The sequence below is a fragment of the Rhamphochromis longiceps genome, linkage group LG20 (genome assembly GCF_057381845.1).
Source record: "Rhamphochromis longiceps isolate RC_006_pf linkage group LG20, R_longiceps_female_GT1.1, whole genome shotgun sequence".
Taxonomy (NCBI): domain Eukaryota; kingdom Metazoa; phylum Chordata; class Actinopteri; order Cichliformes; family Cichlidae; genus Rhamphochromis; species Rhamphochromis longiceps.
Window position 1 is genome coordinate 35,464,439 of NC_140576.1, and position 18,831 is coordinate 35,483,269.

Consider the following 18,831-nt stretch of genomic DNA (forward strand, 5'->3'; position numbering starts at 1 on the left):
GATGTATGGAGATCTTTGAAGAGATACGCTTGGTTTCCTCACCCTTATTCTGAGAGCTGCCAGCTTGAGCAGCATCTCCAAAGTGAAGAGTCCAGTGAACACCATGTTGAGGATGTCCATGATGTAGCTGAAGGTTTTGGACTGTTCATAGTGCTGCAGGAGACACGGAAAGTTAGACAGATTAGGTTTTAGTCAAGAGGAAAAAATCAGAGAAGAAACTGAAATATTACGAACCTGAATGGCCAGAGTGACGGTGTTGAGAAGGATCAGGACAAACATGACGTATTCAAATCCTGTCGAGTTGATGATGGACCAGAACTTATACTGAACCGGATTCTTCGGGATGTAAAGCTTCAGCGGCTGAGCCTTCAGAGCGTACTCCACACACTGACGCTGGAGAGGGCACGAGAGCATTAACAGTACTGCAACAACGCAGCTAAACAAAAAACAAAACAAAATTATGATAAAAAATATGCTGGGACTGTAAAAAAAATTGTTTTAACTAAAATTACTTTGGTAAAAGAAAATTAAGGGAACACTTCAATGACTTCAACGACTTGTGATTTTAACTCACTGTTGTTCCATAATTTATGTGAAATATGTGAATATTTTATTCATCAAGATGTGAACAAAATCCGTTGATTAAAAATATATTTTTAAAACAACTGCATAAGAAACCCCGCTCCTATGTTTACAGTGAAAGTAACATAAAAATAAATAAATAGAAAATAAACAGAAGATGGAACAACAAAAACACCCTATAACTGATAATCTTATGATAAATCAAATACAATGTTTTTTTTGCAAGATTAAGAGTTTCTAAAATTAATATTTAAAAACATTAAATAACCAAAATTAATAAAGGAATAAATAAATAAATTATTAATGACATAAAAATTTAGATTTATCAACTATAGCAACCTGTTACCTTTGGATTTGAACACCTTTGAACGTACTTACTTTGATCATTATTGTTTTTAACTAGGGATGGGTACCGGTGTCCGGTGCCATGATGGCACCGGTTCTGACATAAACGGTAGTAACCAGACCGAAAAGCAGCGCACATTTCGGTGCTTTATTTCGGTGCTTGTTTTTTCCTGAGCTGTGATACACTTCTAGCCAATAATTTTACGTTTCCGAGGATAGTAGGCGGGTCCAGGTACGTTCGTTCTTTATGAGCAGAGCTACAGATTAAAATGTCCAAGGCGAAGCGGTCAAAAGTCCGGCTGTACTTCACAGCAAAATATGCAAACTCAGCAGCCTGCAACAAGTGCTTTAAGCTGATACTGTGATACTGTCAAAGGAGGTAACACCTCAAATCCGATGAAACACCTGGCGACGCATAGCGTTTTTTTTAAAAGCCCAGAAATGCGCCGTATGATAGCCTGCGAGACCTCACACCGAGCACGTCTACTGTGCGTGGGTTGCCTGTTATCTGACCCGGAGTTAGCAATATCCCCCAAAAACCCCGAAGAGTAGAGTCCTGGCCCCTAGCCCTGCCAGTGTAGCAGAAATGATGACGGATGATGATGCAGCAGCAGCCGTTCTTCTCTGCGTGAGTAGCTTAATGTTGTTCGTGTGTAATTTACGTTGAGTAGGCTAACCACGTTATTACATTAATGCATGTAAGGTGAACTAGCAAACATCATCATAGCTACATGCGTCTGTCTTCTTGTTTGATGGCAGATACTCCCTTCACCCTGGCCAAAAAGGCTAAAATGACCAAAGAAAAAGTGGAAAACAGTTAAACATGAGAGGTTTTGGACAAAGTTTGTGTTTTTTCCATTGTTTAAGCACTGCTTCCAGCCAAGAGTGATGCCATATATGCCCCATAGCTGCAGAAAAGGCTAACATTGTTATCTTTTTACAAAAAACCAGCTGAACATGAGAGGTTTTTGGACCAATTTTGTGTTCTCCATTCTTTAAGCACCGGTTTGAGCACCGTTTGAGCACCGGCACCGTTTCAAAAGTACCGATTTGGCACCGGTATCGGATAAAACCTAAACGATACCCATCCCTATTTTTAACGTATACGATGACTGTGACACTGATTCGTTTGGGTCCAGACTGGCAGCTGGGTTTACCTGGTTCTTGTCCAGCTCACAGTTCTTATATTCTTGCTCTCCCTGTTCTCTGAAGGTGATGATGACAAAACCCACAAAGATGTTCATCATGAAGAAGGCGATGATGATGATATAGACGATGAAGAAGATGGAAATCTCCACCCGGTAGTTGTAGATGGGACCAGAGTTCTCGCCGTTGGCGTCGATGGCTTTGTAGAGCAGACTGAAGACAGACGGGTTAAAATGTCAGAGTTGGTTCCCCACAAACAGTTAAAAAAAACCAAAAACAAAAACTGAGCACTCACGCAGGCCAGCCCTCAAAGGTGGACACGGTGAAGAGCGCCATCATCCCCATCAAGACGTTATCAAAGTTAAAGTCACTGTTCATCCAGATCCTCTCTCTGACCATCGGATGGCTCACGTCTCCATCTTTGTACACCACGAAGGTCCCTCTGAACACACACATCACATTTCATCAGAAGACGCTGACTTAAAGTCATGTGCTGGATATTTAATTATGAAGTGAACATGGCGCCCTAAACATTCCATAAACCCTCAAACCGAGTATTCACCTGACATTCAACCATTGAGGGGACTCACCTTTGGCCACACAGTGTGACGGTCTTATGTTCAACCCAACATGAGTAAACAAGTCCAGTTGAGTCACGGAAACAAGAAACTGAACAATACACTGTATATAAAAGATGGACACAACCACTATGACATCACCACGTTCCTGTTATGAATGTTTGACCTGCTGCCATTTTGGCGTTTTGAAATGGCGTTGGTGTACGAGGGGAGGATCTGACTGTGAAACAAAGGACACTGTAGGCTCATTTCTTACCGACTTGTGATTGATAAATCGTTTTCTAAAGAACACATCTTGAATAATTTTTATTTTTACTATCATGTACAAAATTAAGTCATGTTTTATTTATAAGACCTCACAAAAAGTGACTGAACCCACAAACTCATCAGGAAAGTGCTCACTGAAGAGAAAGGAGACAAGGCCGTTTCTTCCACACAATCGGAATTCTTTCTGCAACTAGACAAGTCCCTCCAGCCCAAACTTCTGTCCATTAGGGGGAAAAAGCATGTTTTAAGGCACAGGTGTCAAACTCCAGGCCTCGAGGGCCGGTGTCCTGCAGGTTTTAGATGTGTCCTTGATCCAACACAGCTGATTTAAATGGCTAAATGACCTCCTCAACATGTCTTGAAGTTCTCCAGAGGCCTGGTAATGAACTAATCATTTGATTCAGGTGTGTTGACCCAGGGTGAGATCTAAAGCCTGCAGGACACCGGCCCTCGAGACTGGAGTTCGACACCCCTGTTTTAAGGCATTTCAAGCCTAGCTCGACGTTTTAGACCTGGAAGCCACGATTGATATTCATCTCGGCTGCAAACCAAGTATTGTTTTTACAAAAAAGACATAAAATCTTATCTCAAGTTTTGACATCGATAGTTAGAATCAGACTCAAATTAAAATGAAATTGCGCTAAACTGAGTGGCAACTTTAAACATCAGAAACAAAGTATAACTCTAAGATACAGACTTAGATTTTATAAATCATTGGAATTGAATACAAATCAGAGGATTACCTCTGGAGTGAAATAAAATTAGATTGTTTATTGTTGTTGAAGTTGAATGTCAGTATTTAAAACACAAGCTGGCTTCAGTTTTGAACAATTTAAATAATGAAAACTCACTTGCACTGTTCGGGGGTGTGTTTGGCTTCATCGGTGCAGCGGTAAAATTTACCCTGAAATGCAAAACACACAGATTGGACCAGAAACACAAACACTGTGCTGACGTTTAGTCACAGCTTTAAGACTTCAAAAATATGAACAGAGACTTGGAGCAGAACGCAATAATGCTACAGTGTCTTTATTGTTCGATGCACTGTAAATATAGGACTCATGATAAATACTTTTTTGTGTTTGAGGTTATGTTTTAGAAGGTTTTTTTAACATCCATTTCTCTGGTTTGTTTTTGTTTGTTTGTTTATCGAATATGTGAAAATGTTTCATTTCCTGTTTTGCCATATCTGACTGTTTTTCTTTACTTTGGTGGCCCTTTGATGACTCTGGAAATTCAGAATCAGGGTCAGTGTTGTCCTGATAAACAGTGTACATTTATAAAACACACTCTATTTTCTCCCCTTCTGCCCAATGAAACACTTTTACTCCTCAGAATACTCGGAAGTTTTTCCAAAAATGTGTCCAGTGTGTAAGTAGACGTTCTCAGCCTCACTTTGAAGAGCTGGACTCCAATACAGGCGAACATGAACTGCAGCAGGGTCGTGACAATCATGATGTTTCCGATGGTCCTGATGGCCACAAACACACACTGGACCACATGCTGCGCGACAAAAACAAACAAACACAAAGTCAGGGAGTATTTTTAAAATAACACAGCACAATGCCTGGTACTCGCCTACAACCCTCAATATGTACCATCGCTACTCCCCTTTGACCCCTTTGACTAGGCTTTTGTACGCCCCACATTAAGTGAACATATCACTGTACTGTGTAATGTTACCTTGAGTCCTTTGGCCCTGTTGATGGCCCTCAGAGGTCGGAGCACCCTGAGGACCCTGAGGATTTTCACCACTGAGATGGCACTGGAGCTGCAGAGGCACACGCACACATTTACACACCTCAGTTTGTTTAAACACACTTACATCAAAACAGTCTCTGTACTTAAATACAGTCCAAACACATACAGCAAACCATGCATGAGACAAAGACTGAAACAAACAGGAAAGTCAGAATGTATGTTGTTTGGATACTGACTGCAGGAAGAAGGAGACCAAAGAGACGCTGACGACCAGGAGATCCAACAAGTTAAACCAGTTCCTGCAGAACGAGCCCTGATGGAGGAACGCTCCGTGGACCGTCATCTGTGAATGAGAGAACATGTTGGCAATGCAAGACAATCAAAAGAGGGAGAGGAGGGCCTGGGTGAGTTATTTCATTGAGCTGAAGGCGATATTTACCTTTAACAGAATCTCCACAGTGAAGATGGAGGTAAAGGCGTAGTCTGCATAGCCCAGAATCTGAACACAGAGGTTGAAAACAAACCAGACTCAGGTCCAACATTTCAATTTTTTTCTTCAGAATCCAGAAATAACTTTCCACAGGTGAGTCAGGATAACGTGTGCAGATTAAAGCAGATGCAGCTGACACATTTGCTTTTCATTTATTAGCATTTTAGCATTTTCTTTTAAATAAGATATTTTTATGTGGGCTTTTGTGATGTAACTGAGGCTGTGGATGGTGAAGTAGCTGCTGTGTTAGAGGCTTAAAGGCAGCCAAAATAAAGTAATAGATAAAAATATTGATAGAAAACTGTGAGATTAAATTATTTTCAAAACAGTTTCTGGTTGCGATAATAACATCCTGCTCTATAAAATAAATAAATAAATAAATCGAGAAAAAAGTCCAAGAAACAGTTGAAGCAGCAGCTCAATGAGACACATTCAGTTTTCACTCAGATGACGACAGAGAGTCACACAGCAGAGACCTAAGTCCTGAACAAGTTTTAATTTAATTTGGCAGAAAGTCCAGGAACTCAGCTCCGTAAAACCAAGTGTATCATATTTCATACATGAGTTGGTGGTGGCTTTATCCTTCTTTCAATTGCCTTGTGGGATTTTTCAGCATCTCAAGCTTGGTTTGGCTGCTATTGTGGAGCCTGTGCTACAGTCGCTCTTCTGTAGGATCGAACTGCACAGTTTGCCCTTCGCTCTCTGTACACATCAGCAACTCCTGAGGTCATCGCTGGTTTTACTCGTTGTTCATCTTAAACTGCTTTTGGTACAGTAGGTATGAACCACTGGACAGGACCTGCTGTTTCAGATACACCACTGATCCATGCAGCCATAACACTTTGGTCACTTGAACCCTTGTGCTGCCATTTTTCCTCCTTCAGTGCATTAACGTTCATCTTTCCTTCCTATTCAGTTCCTTCATGTAGCCCAACACCTGTCACTGGTTTTATGATGGTGGGAGTTTAAAGCGGAGAAGTCTGCATATCAAGAAAAAAGATGTTTAACTACCTTAGCTCATCTACACAAAACTCAAAAGTCCTTGAGAAGGTTCATGGTTTCATTTTAGCTCAGAAACAGAAGCAAAGTGCTTGAGCTCATTTTCGGTTTGCTGAAGACGGTTAAAACACAATCAATGAGAAATACGCACTGCTCGTAAGGACGGCAGCCGAGAGGCTCGTTAATTAATTCAAGATAGAACCAAAATGTATAATTTGCACAGTTTCGTAGAGAACAGAGGAGGCAAACACAGGGTTAACGCTCAGTATGAGCAGGTCTGATTGTATGTTTGAAGTAATTTCCTCCCTCAGCTGTTGTGAATTGCTACTTCTTGCATGAAGCCAGCTGCTGCTCTGCATGTGAGTGTTTAAGTTTGTGTGTCTGCACACACACACACACACACACACACACACACACACTGTGAGTATTCATTATCTGACAGTGAACTGGTGATTTTCTGCCTCCATGTGTTTCCATGTGTTTCCCTCTTTAACCCGGTTAGGCACTGACCCACTTCTGCAGTGTAATCTGCTGAGGCCCCGCCCCCAGCGCAGACCACAGAGGGTTGGCACAGGATTGGATCAGCTGGAGGGATGCTGTGCTCTGCTGCGATTGGTTGCTTGGCTATCAGGTAACTTGGTGATGGTGAAAGTGGCTGACATGGTGGTTTGTCTTATTTCACCCAGACAGGCAGAATAAATAAGTTTCAAGAAGGCCTGGAACTAAGAGTATGCTGGCTTTAGTCATCCTAGTGGTGGTCCCAAGCCTGGATAATGGAGGCATGTTAGGTCAGGAGGGGGTATTGGGAACAAAATCTTTGCCAAATCAAGAATGGGGATCATCAAGAATCAGATTGGTCCAGAACAATGGATGCTGAGCTACTACTGGCTGAAGACAAAGGAAGAGGAGAGGTGGAAGGCATATTAGGAGGCAGCGAGAGAGAAAGCAAGGTAGGAGTGTTGAAGTAAGAGTAGGGACTTCAAATGTAGGATCTATTATTGATAAAGGGAGAGAGCTGGCTGATGACTCATAGAAGGAAAAGATAAATTGTATTTGCAGGAGGCCAGAAGCATCGGAGGTGGATTCAAACTGTTCAACCACGGTGTAGACAGGACAGTGTTGTGGAGGTGAAGATGGTGTCAGACAGGATCACGAGTTTGAAGCTGAAAATCAAACAGGTGATGCTGATGTTGTCGGTGTGTACGCCCCACAGGTTGGATGGGAGTTAAAAGAGAAAGAGAAATTCTGCAGTAATTTGGATGAAGAGGTAAAGTGTGTCCCCAAAGGTACTCAGCCCTCTGTGAGCAACTTCAGATCTCACATTATAGACTCACATTGTTCCTGAAGGAGTGGGCTCTGATTGGATCCTCGGCAGCCAATGAGCAGCTGCTGAGGATGATGAAGACGAGGATGAGGTTGGTGAAGATGTGGTGATGGATCAGAGTGTGGCAGGCCACACGGATACTGCAGACGGAGACAAAGAGTCAGTGTTAGAGGCTTCACGTCCCAGCATGAAGGATACTAGAATTTCAATCACAAAAGCTGGAACACAGACTCTGGGTAAAGTTAACCACACAGCAAAACACATTATGTCTAAAATAACCACATCAACAAGCTAAAAAACTCCTAGAAATGATGCCAGAAAATCTAACTTTATGTAAATATTACTTAAAGGGAACAACAATAATACATGACTCAAACATATTTGTGTGATTGTTATTGTTCATCCTGTAGAGGTGTTAGACGGCGTGTTGCACGCGCATGTGTCGACACACTCACGGGTTTGTCTTGCTGAGGCAGAAGAAGGCGCTTCCTTCTGGGATCGGGAGAACCTTCTCTTTAGGAGGAGCAAGATCGGCCATCTTTAACTGGACTCCTCCCTCTGAGAAAGGAGAAAGGAAAGTGAACGATCTGAGGGTGATGGTTTTAGCTTTTAGAACATCCATCATTTCAGTGATTGAGAGCTGGATAGTTGCATGTTATGGTACTGATATTTAAATATTCATACATTGGGCCTCTGTTTTCATCACCTTTAAAGTCTCTGATAGCAGCTTCCTGGTTCATCACTTGTAGCTCTTGTGCTACAAGTGATGAACCAGTGCTTATATTCTCAGACATTTGTCATATTGGTCATATTACACTCGTGTTTTATTTACTGATTATTGGAGGGATTATTGTAAAGCTAAAAATAAAAATACGGCAATATGTATTCATCCAGAAAAAATGTTTGTTTTGCACTTAACTAGAGCTGCATCATTGTCATAGAAAAAACCCCATGATGCAGCACTGTCTCCATGCTGAACTGGAGATGCTTGTCCACGCCTTTATCTCCTCCCGGTTAGACTGTTGTAAATCACTCTTTTCCTGTCTGTTTAAGGCTTCCTTAAATCGCCTCCAAGTGGTCCAAAATGCTGCAGGCTTTTAACCCACAGTAATAAAGTCTCCCATATCACTCCCATGTTAAAATCCTTGCACTGGCTTCCAGTTGGGTACAGATTTAAGTTTAAAATCCTCACTTTTACCTATATCGCTGAGCTTCTCCAACCTTACTCTCCAAAGCGGATTCTTAGATCCACTGATAGCGGTCTTCTGTCTGTTCCAGGGACCCGTTTAAAAACAAAGCAGCATCGTGATTTTCAAAGCCTGGCTCCAATACTGTGGAACAGTTTACCTCCCCGCTACGCACCATCGACTCTGTGGCTTCTTTTAAAAAACAGCTTAAAACACATTTGTTTAAACAGGCATTTGGGTAATGTTCGTGTGTAATATGTTGTTTTACTTTATATGTTTTTATACTCCCATGTGAAGCACTCTGTAATAGATTCTTGTCTTAAAAAGTGCTATATAAATACATTTTACTTTTACTTACTTACATAAAAAACACGACATCAAATGTAAACAAGCTGTTTTCCTTGAAAATAGATTTTTCACCAAATAAATATCAGTTCATGTCATTGGAGGAAATGCTGGGACCTGGACTGGACAGACAGAGTGAGTCAGGCAGCTTGATTGGTGGATCTCCCGTCTCCTCTTTGTCTGATTGGTGGATCTAGTTTTATAACTTGTCCCACATATTTTTAATCTACCTTCCTAATGTTTCAGCAGAGGTCTCAGCAGCCTGTTGACTCACACTACAGACAGCCGACTGTGTGCAGGAGGGTGTTTGGTCCTCTTTGGGCACCTTTAAAGCGTATTCTCGCACAACTTGCAACTTAAATAAATGATAAATAAATCAATACTATATCTTCCCTCTATCCAGGATCCAGCTACCTTTTAAACTGGTATTAAATAGCACTTAAATCTCCTCCAGTAATCTGATTTAAAACTGTAAATTTGTCAAAGAACCACTAAAAATGGGTATCTTGTTGTCCCTGTGTCTTTCACATAGGACTTTCTCTAAAACGGTTCCTTAAAGATCTCTTTAAAAAGCCTCAGTGTGGAGTAAACTAATGTTCTTTGATTGCGCTGTGAAGCTTGTGACTTTTCTTGTTTACAGTCGTTTCTGAGTTATCATCCAATTAAAATGGTGAATTTAGTTTTCCTGTCACTTCAGCGTCACATCTTCTCGGCTAAACTTGAAATGTGGCGATGGGCTCAGCCGAGGACTGACCTTCATCTCCTTCAGGAAGCTCCTCTTCCTCTTCATACTCAGTGTCTTCATCAACATCGACCTGAAAAGACAAACAGCCCTCAAAGAAAAAGATCGCTGATAGTTAACTGAAACATTGCAGTCGGAGTTTGATGTTCACCTTCACTTCTTCTTCTGTAGCTTCCTCCTCTGCTCCCTCCTCCTTCTTACTGAAGAGACAAAATACAACAGTGCAGTCAGAAGTCAACAACTAGCTTTATTTCTTCCTCCCCTCTTTCCTTTTGTCCTCCGTCCATCACTTACTCTTTTTTCTTGTCATCACTGTCTCCTCCTGCCAGGTTGTCCACGGCGATAGCCAAGAAGACGTTCAGCAGGATGTCTGATGCTCGTTAAGGATGCTGATGTTTTCACAGGTTACTACTCATAAAACAACAAAGATGATCTTCACCTTGAGCACAATCACTCAATAGGAGATCATTGTTTCACTAAAACTCAAGGAGGGGTATTAAGTATTGTGGAAATTGAAAGATGCCTCTAAAACAACAAATACATGTATTACCACAAATGCAGCTTTGAGAACTTTGGTGCATCAGGGGGATTCAAGGATACAGTTACCACAGATGAAGAGGATGACAAAGTAAATACAGACGATCATCCCGGGAAACACGGGGCCGCCGTATGCCATGATGCCGTCATACATGACCATGTTCCAGTCCTCACCTGTCAGGATCTAAACACACAGTCATCGTGAGGCGCCCGCTCCTTGCACGTCGTGACATCACTGGGAGAAAGTGGTTGCAGTGCTACCTGGAAACAGGTGAGCAGCGCCTGCGGGAAAGCGTCGAATGTGCTGCGTTTGGTCTGCGTTTCATCAAAGTTGAATTTTCCTCCGAACAGCTGCATGCCGAGCAGGGCGAAGATGATGAGGAAGAGGAAAAGGAGGAGCAGCAGCGAGGCGATGGACTTCATGGAGTTCAGCAGCGATGCCACCAGGTTGGACAGAGCCGTCCAATGCCTGAGCAAACAGAGAGTGACCTCAGCGATGACTCGTGACGAGCCGTGTGACCTGCATCGGGTGGTTCGGGTGTGTTTTCTCACCGTGTCACCTTGAAGATCCGCAGCAGACGGACGCAGCGCAGCACAGAGATCCCCAGAGGAGGCATGATCTCCAGCTCCACCAGGATGGTCTCCACGATGCCACCGCACACCACGAAGCAGTCGAAACGATTAAAGAACGCCACAAAGTAATGGGCCAGACCCAAACTGTACATCTTCAGCAACATCTCCACCGTAAAGAGAGACAGCAGCACCTTGTTGGCAATGTCTGCACAAACAAAGACACGGACACAGAAAATGTTTGCTCAACAACATTTCAAACTGAAATATCAGTGTCTCTACGACCCGTTCCTCTTGTGGAGGAGAAGGAGGCTGTTGTTACCCTGGACTTGAGTCAGCCAGTCTGGTTGGTTATAGTGCTCAGAGGCGCTGAGGGAGGTGTTGAGGAAGACCAGCAGCAAAACCAGCCAATAGAAAGTTACGGATTTGACGGCAGTGCGACAGTTTCTGCGACAGACTCGGTTCCAGCGACGTAACGTCCGACTGAGGCAAAGAAAGAGAGTCGTTCAGGTGAAGGTGAGTCTAACGTGCTGACTTTAGTCTGCTGAACCTCTGAAGGTCAGTGAACTCACCAGCAGCCGATCTTCATCATCTGAGCACTGAAACATAACATTTTTTGTTTTTATGTGAAGTTGTTCCTGAAGGGGGCACTAAAGCAAGAATCATGTGATGTACGAACTGAAAGTGTGCGTGTGTGTGTGTGTGTGTGTGTGTGTGTGTGTTACCAGCAGGCCTGGCAGCAGTTGGTGTGCTCCTCATCGATGTTCTCTGTGTTTTCAGACGCCGTTTCACTGGCAGGAAGACTCGCTGAAACACACACAAACAGACAAATATTAATAAATGATCAATGCAAGTCAACAATCCTGCTTCTTAAAAAATGTGGCACTTATTAATTTCTATACTATCAATATATTTTATTTGTTATGCAAACAAAAATATAAAGTATAAAATATTCATATCTTATTCATACAGTATATCTCACAAATTTTTCCCTCTCCGATTGATGAAAGCTGACGTTTCCCGACCTCCTCAGTGAATCTATACTGAGGTGAATCCAGCTGAACGAGCTCGGAGAGTAAGTCTGATCAGAAACAGGGTCAGATAAATATGAGGACAGAAAGAGACCCAGATATTTTACAGGGACAGCGAGGATGACGTTTGCATTTAGACTGAGAGATGTACAAACTGCACAGAGCTGTCTCTGTGATAATACAACTCATATATACTGTACATATTATGTGTGTGATTGTGCTTCTATTAATCGTACTGGTGCATCATTCTGTTAACACAGCCACCTTATTATAGGAACCAAAAATAAATCTCCATAATGTAGGTCCCTGTGTCAGACAGATACCTTCTCCAGCTGTTGTTGGATTTTACTGTATCTGCTCTTCTGGTAAAAAAATGTTTTTGGCCTGTGTGGCTAGTTTCACAGTTTATTATGACTCGCACATCTGGACATCGGTGAGGGTTAAAGGGGGATGTCGTTGCATTGACAGGTGTGTTGAAGCTGACACAGTTCAGGTAACTAAACTGGACCTCTCCACCATGTTTGTTGTGCTGGTGTCTTGTAGAATTTTAATAGAAATAGGTAACAGCTGCTTGGGCTGCTGTGTGGTAAAACCATCAAAACAATGAGTGAAGTTCCACAGTCTCTCTCTGCACTCTTAAATATAAGAAATGTAGCTTGCTAACATAGCTTGCTAGCCTCAGCTCATGACGTTGCACCTTCTTATCCTAACAAGGTCACTTCTGGCACTAAAAATCCTCTGATGTGATGGAGACACAACAGTGTTTGCATGTGTGTCTCACCATGAGTTTCGGTGGAGTGACTGAACCATCCAAACTTCCCTCTCTTCTTATCAGCCAGATCGCCCAGAGATGGCCCTGAGAGAGAAAAACATTTATTATTAAAATAAGCAGCTTAAAATGAAATACAGAGAGAGCGCCAGCCTCGTGTGGCAGCCAAGCCAAACACAAAACGAACTTTTTGACAATGACTTCAAACCAAATCAAATTAATTCAAAGTTATTGCTACGAGCAAAAATAAGAAAATATCAAGAATTCCCAAAGTAATGTGTTAAGAAATAAATATATATTCGTAGTGCTTATTTTCTGTTTATATTGTTTTACAGTCAGGCGAAATGTGGATATTTTCTCTGACACAAATGTTATTTAATGTTGAAACTTACAATCAAACCAAGCAACCAAACAAAAGGCTTAACAAGCATCTACCTTACATCACATTTCTGGCTCGTTTGGTTTCTGCTGTTGTGCTTGAGATAAAGACACAAGCAGAGAAACTGATGGTTTGGAGAGCAGGATACAGAAAACAGTTTCCATCTAACAGCTCAGTGGAGGTTTGAAACAACCTGCTAAAAAACACAGGGAGCTGCCATATTTAAAGCCACTGTACTGTATTTGGGCTCCTGCAGCTCCTCTGATTGGACTCAGTCATCTAAACGATTTGTGTGAAAATGACCATTAAAATAAGACAGCTGAGGCAGTTTCTGCATAGTGATTAGGATGCCACATGTTCCAAGGTATCCTAGGTCCTTTTCTGGCTTGAGGCCCAGAGCTGCTGGAAGAGGGCCTTAGGTGGGGACACCTGGGTTACTTTGGTGAGACCGCCCCCTCCCCCCTGACTCCAGACAAGCAGAGATGGATAATAATATGATCACAACTAATGTTTGGGACCAAATGTCACACTGGAGACCTAAAGGAGCCAATCTGAGTAAAGAAACCCACGACAGTCCACCAAGAAGAAACCATAGTGTGCCCAAGCCTTACGTGGGTTTCCGTCCTCGTCCAGTTCATCCATGTCCTCAGCCTGAGTGATCCAGTCCATGTACCCACACAGATCCTCCTCCATCTGCTGCTTCTCTCGCAACTTCTGGAAATCTCCACGAGCCTTTGCCTTCTCCCTCTCCTTACTGAACTCTCTGCAGCATCCACAACGATTCAGACATTTAAAACTCCTCAAAAATCATCATCACGGGAAGAAGTGTTCAGATGCTTCACTTAAGCAGATATTGAACAATGATGAGTGTTGAGAACATAAAATATTACCACTGCTATTACAAGTTAGGCCTGTATTCATAATCGGGGCTAAAAATATATTTAAGATAAGATGTGCTTAAACTTATTTGAACTATATCAGAAACTTCAGCTGTTTAACCCTGAATAATGCCTCAGATAAGAATGAGGTTTTTACACTATTAAATGCATCTAAAGTGTCCTTTTATTTGCCTAAGTACATATACATATATATATATATACATATATATATATATATATATATATATATATATATATATATATATATATATATATATATATATATATATAAATGTGAACAGCTTTTGTGTTTGGAGATGACCGACCCGCTGAGGACTCCCAGAACGAGGTTGAGAACAAAGAAGGAGCCAAAAATCACCAAGCTAACAAAATACACCCACGGCAGCTCAAACCCAATGGCATCGTTCATCTGTGCACAGACACAACAGAAAGAGAGAAAACACAATGAAAAGTGAGCACCTCTTATGTTTTTGGACAGGCTGGTAAACATGACACCACAATGCATTTTACCCAGTACAGCACGTCAGTCCATCCCTCCATGGTGATGCACTGGAACACGGTCAACATGGCGAAGAAGAAGTTGTCGAAATTTGTGATTCCTCCATTGGGACCAGCCCACCTTCCCCGACACTCTGAGCCATTTATGATGCACTGACGGCCATGACCAGCAAACGCACACGGCACCGGGTCATCCTCCACATAATTATCTGAGGAATATTCCATTTAAATTCAGTTTTATTTTTATATCCCCAAATCACAAGAACAGTCACCTCAAGGCGATTTGTATTTAAGGTAAAGACCCTACAAGAGCAGAGAGAAAGCCCCAAAATCTAATCGACCCCTTCTGAGAAACCACTTGGCAACAGTGAGAAGAAGAACTAAGTTTTAACAGGAAGAACGTTTTAGCTTCTACAGTCATCAAAAAATAAGCAGGATCTGTGTGAATGTGTCCTGCATTGTGTGTTCGATCATACCGGTTCCTATATAGTAGCAGGTCCTGTGCATGCGTCCGATGAAGAGCTCCAGACCGATGATGGCATAGATGATGATGACGAAGAGAACCAGCAGAGCAATGTGAAGCAAAGGAACCATCGCCTTCATGATGGAGTTCAACACAATCTGCAGACCTGACAGACACACACAGCTGAACATGTGGACAACCATTGACCATGCACACAGTGAGTCCACGCCAAAGTCTAGGAAACTTACTGGGGACTCCAGAAACCAGTCTGAGGGGCCGCAGGACTCTGAAGGCTCTTAGAGCTTTGACATCCAGACCTCCAGGTTTCCCAGGCATGTGATGGGTTGTTGCTTGCTCGCCACTTGACTTATGAGTCATTGTCTCCAGGACAACACTGAACAAGCTGTGCGGAAAACATCAGAAGAAGAAAAGGAACATCAACCTTTATGATCTAGCTCATTGAAATGTGGGCTTCAGTTGATCTCAGTTAGACCAACATCTGAGTTTGACCAGTATACCTTGAACATCACACAAGTGTTGTTTCCAGCAGCTGCAGAAAACAATGATGTCATTCATGTATATATATATATATATATATATATATATATATATATATATATATATATATATATATATAAAAAAAAAAAAAAAAACACCCAGCACGCCCCTGCGGGCGGTTTTATCCTTCAAGCTCGGGTCCTCTACCAGAGGCCTGGGAGAGGACCCTCCCTAGCTTGGGAGGCGAGTATATATACATATATATATATATGTATATATATGTATATATATATATATATATATATATGTATATATATGTATATATATATATATATATATATATATATATATATATATATATATATATATAAACAAACAACACCCAGCACGCCCCTGCGGGCGGTTTATCCTTCAAGCTCGGGTCCTCTACCAGAGGCCTGGGAGCTTGAGGGTCCTGCGCAGTATCTTAGCTGTTCCCAGGACTGCGCTCTTCTGGACAGAGATTTCCGATGTTGTTCCCGGGATCTGCTGGAGCCACTCGCCTAGCTTGGGAGTCACCGCACCTAGTGCTCCGATTACCACGGGGACCACCGTTACCTTCACCCTCCACATCCTCTCGAGCTCTTCTCTGAGCCCTTGGTATTTCTCCAGCTTCTCGTGTTCCTTCTTCCTGATATTGCTGTCATTCGGAACCGCTACATCGATCACTACGGCCGCCTTCTTCTGTTTGTCTACCACCACTATGTCCGGTTGGTTAGCCACCACCATATATATATATATATATATATATATATATATATATATATATATATATATATATATATATATATATATATATATATATATATATATATAAAAAACAACCAGATGACACCATTCAACTCCCCCAGAGCTCGTCCCATCAGCCTTTTGAACATTGCAGGTCTATCTTTCAGGCCAAATAGCATAACCTTAAATTGAAAGAGGTCCAGATAAAGGGAGTTATCGTGCTCACCTCAGGGTTCATTTTCACCTGTAACCTCTATAGACAAGACAGCAGCAGCACTATCCTGTAGTTCTCGTATTGCCTAAATACGTGCAGTCCATCAAACGTCTGTCACAGAAGCTGATCAGGTGGCAGGAAGTTAGGTGGACGTTCACCTTTTTCCAGCAGAGAGAAGCCTCAGACTGGGTGAACCATGACCCATTAATCATCATGTGATAAACAATTGCAGACATACTGTACGGACAAAGATTATTTCTGAAACTGTGCGATTAAACTCCACTGGAAGGACTGAAAATGCTTAAGTTTGGATCCAACCTTCAGTCCAGGAGGTGGGGAGTGCCATCCTGCTGCTTCACACACGGCTGCAAAACACCACCTGTGCCTGTTGGAGGCCCAGTCTGATAAAGCCACTCCATCTACGGTCCCTCAAGCTGGAGGGAAGAGAGACTCTGCAGTTTGTGATTCTGCATTAAAATGATCACAAACTGGAACAGGAGGAAACCCCAAATAAGAATGTCTGACCACACAAACAGATTAGATCAAGATGTCGCTTATTTCCTACTGAGGCAGATTAATTACTTCCTGAGTAAACAGAGTAAAAAAAATATTAAAGCTATGAACCTGCGATAACCCCCCTTAACCTCCCCTGGGATCCTTCAACACATTTAGACTCTCTGAAATCCACGATCTTTCTACAGCTATCAATAAAACATCCAATGAAAACTGCCTTTAAAGTAAATCCAGCTTCAGAGACAGAACACAAATCAAACACTGAACTCCTACAAGAACTCCTGAGTGTCCCACATATAGCATCCTGACTGTAAAGTGGAACATAGCTTCCTCAGGCTGTGTTACCATGACAACAGGGTTTATCATCATCATCATCACCATTATCAGCCTGAGGACATCCAGTCGCATCAGCGTCCTGCAACAAGGACACGAAATAACAAAGAGAACCAAGGTTAGGACCTGCAGGACTGAGTGTGATCTCAGTCAGCGACTGATCGGAGGAAATGACTCAGAGCTGCTGCCAACCTGTTAAACTACTGGGCTGTATTTACCATATGTAATAATAACTATTCAAAAATCAGTAATCTAAGTCAGCCATTTCTTTTGGCTTGTAGAAAGGCAGAATATATGCTGCAGATTTTACAGATACTGCACAATAAAATTTGATTCAACATGATGCAACACAGCAAAATTTGCAGCAAATCTTCCATCTTTCTACCCATCCTCTATCATAGTGTGAGAGGTGTGGCACCCTGGATGATACCCACAAAGCAGGGCCCGTGCATCTGGTGGATTCAAACCCAGGACCCTCAGCTCTGGGCAAAATCATCAGCAACTAAAATGACAACACATCACTCAGATGTCTAAGAAGAACCATCTCTGCAGCTCTGGAGTACCAGAGGTTCAGGGTTAAACAGCGTGTTCCTGCAACGCATCAGGCTGCTTAGGTTTCCTGGATGAGTTCAGTCCACTGTGTAGAAATCAGAGGTCAAAAGACAGAACCTGCAAACTGAGTGAAACTATGACATCACCGCTGGGCCTGAGCCTGATTTACTGAAAGTCTTCTGCAGTCAGATCAGATCTACTGCTGCAACATGCAGAGAGCAACAAAGAAAAGGATCCCAGAACACGGGGAACCAACAGATCCTAAAAGCCTACGGTGAGAACCATCTTTTGATTTGCTTACCCAACTATGACGATGACAAAGTCGAGCAAGTTCCAGCCGTTGCGGATGTAGGAGCTGGGGTGCATCACCAGACCGTAGGCCAGGATCTTTAGGAAGGTCTCCACGGTGAAGATGATGAGGAAGACATACTCCACTTGTTCCTGAAACACATAATATGTTCCATGTCTGTGTGCGTAACCCGGTAAACGTGGACGTGGTGAATTTGTGAGTATTTCGGAGAATTACCAATCTGTCCTCATCTCTGACACACACACACACACACACACACACACACACACACACACACACACACACACACACACACACACACACACACTGGTCTTCCTACACTTATGAGGATCATTATCAAATGGAGGCATTATCGTTCAAATTGTTCGATATAAGCTCAAGTCCTACCTGACCTTCAGCCCAAAACTTAAAATCTTAACCCACCAACAGTCACAAAAAAAGCTACTTTCAGCTGGTCCCTTATTCACACGACATCGCCACAGTGGGCAGATCCACGTGTTTGATGTGGCAGATGTTTTAAACCCCTCCTCACGCAACCCCAAAGGATTTATTTCTCCACCAGCGGATGTGTAAACCACTACACTCTTGAGCCTCCGACAGCCACAATATCACACAAATGACCTTCACTTTAAGACCTGTCCTCACAAAGAAACACAAACACACTTATGTACAGGGCTCATTTTTTTTCTGCTGGCAGTTATCAACTCTAAATCTCTCTTAAACACACACAAAATGTTTTCATTTCAAATACATGTTTGACTGTATTACTTCCTCATTATTTACTTTGTAGC

At 42.3% G+C, this 18,831-nt stretch overlaps 1 protein-coding gene across 3 annotated transcripts in view; it reads right to left on the reverse strand.

The window, feature by feature from the left end:
* Positions 1-18,831, reverse strand: part of cacna1fb (calcium channel, voltage-dependent, L type, alpha 1F subunit) — a 46,341-nt gene that overhangs the window by 13,903 nt on the left and 13,607 nt on the right. For 2 of the 3 annotated variants that reach the window (XM_085392910.1, XM_085392909.1), the window contains exons 5-31: positions 18,032-18,171; positions 15,101-15,255; positions 14,866-15,018; positions 14,402-14,598; positions 14,197-14,300; positions 13,604-13,755; positions 12,626-12,700; positions 11,539-11,620; positions 11,386-11,412; positions 11,136-11,296; positions 10,796-11,021; positions 10,505-10,712; positions 10,307-10,427; positions 10,001-10,076; positions 9,858-9,906; positions 9,719-9,779; positions 7,888-7,990; positions 7,443-7,572; positions 5,059-5,118; positions 4,856-4,962; positions 4,602-4,689; positions 4,314-4,421; positions 3,770-3,822; positions 2,369-2,515; positions 2,085-2,286; positions 235-393; positions 43-153 (exon numbers count right to left, since the gene is read on the reverse strand). In XM_085392910.1, the coding sequence (XP_085249036.1) occupies positions 43-153; positions 235-393; positions 2,085-2,286; positions 2,369-2,515; positions 3,770-3,822; positions 4,314-4,421; positions 4,602-4,689; positions 4,856-4,962; positions 5,059-5,118; positions 7,443-7,572; positions 7,888-7,990; positions 9,719-9,779; positions 9,858-9,906; positions 10,001-10,076; positions 10,307-10,427; positions 10,505-10,712; positions 10,796-11,021; positions 11,136-11,296; positions 11,386-11,412; positions 11,539-11,620; positions 12,626-12,700; positions 13,604-13,755; positions 14,197-14,300; positions 14,402-14,598; positions 14,866-15,018; positions 15,101-15,255; positions 18,032-18,171 (3,255 nt within the window). Of the gene's footprint in view, positions 1-42; positions 154-234; positions 394-2,084; positions 2,287-2,368; positions 2,516-3,769; positions 3,823-4,313; positions 4,422-4,601; positions 4,690-4,855; positions 4,978-5,058; positions 5,119-7,442; positions 7,573-7,887; positions 7,991-9,718; positions 9,780-9,857; positions 9,907-10,000; positions 10,077-10,306; positions 10,428-10,504; positions 10,713-10,795; positions 11,022-11,135; positions 11,297-11,385; positions 11,413-11,538; positions 11,621-12,625; positions 12,701-13,603; positions 13,756-14,196; positions 14,301-14,401; positions 14,599-14,865; positions 15,019-15,100; positions 15,256-18,031; positions 18,172-18,831 lie in introns of those variants that run through there. The other variant, XM_085392911.1, reaches the window with a different exon arrangement.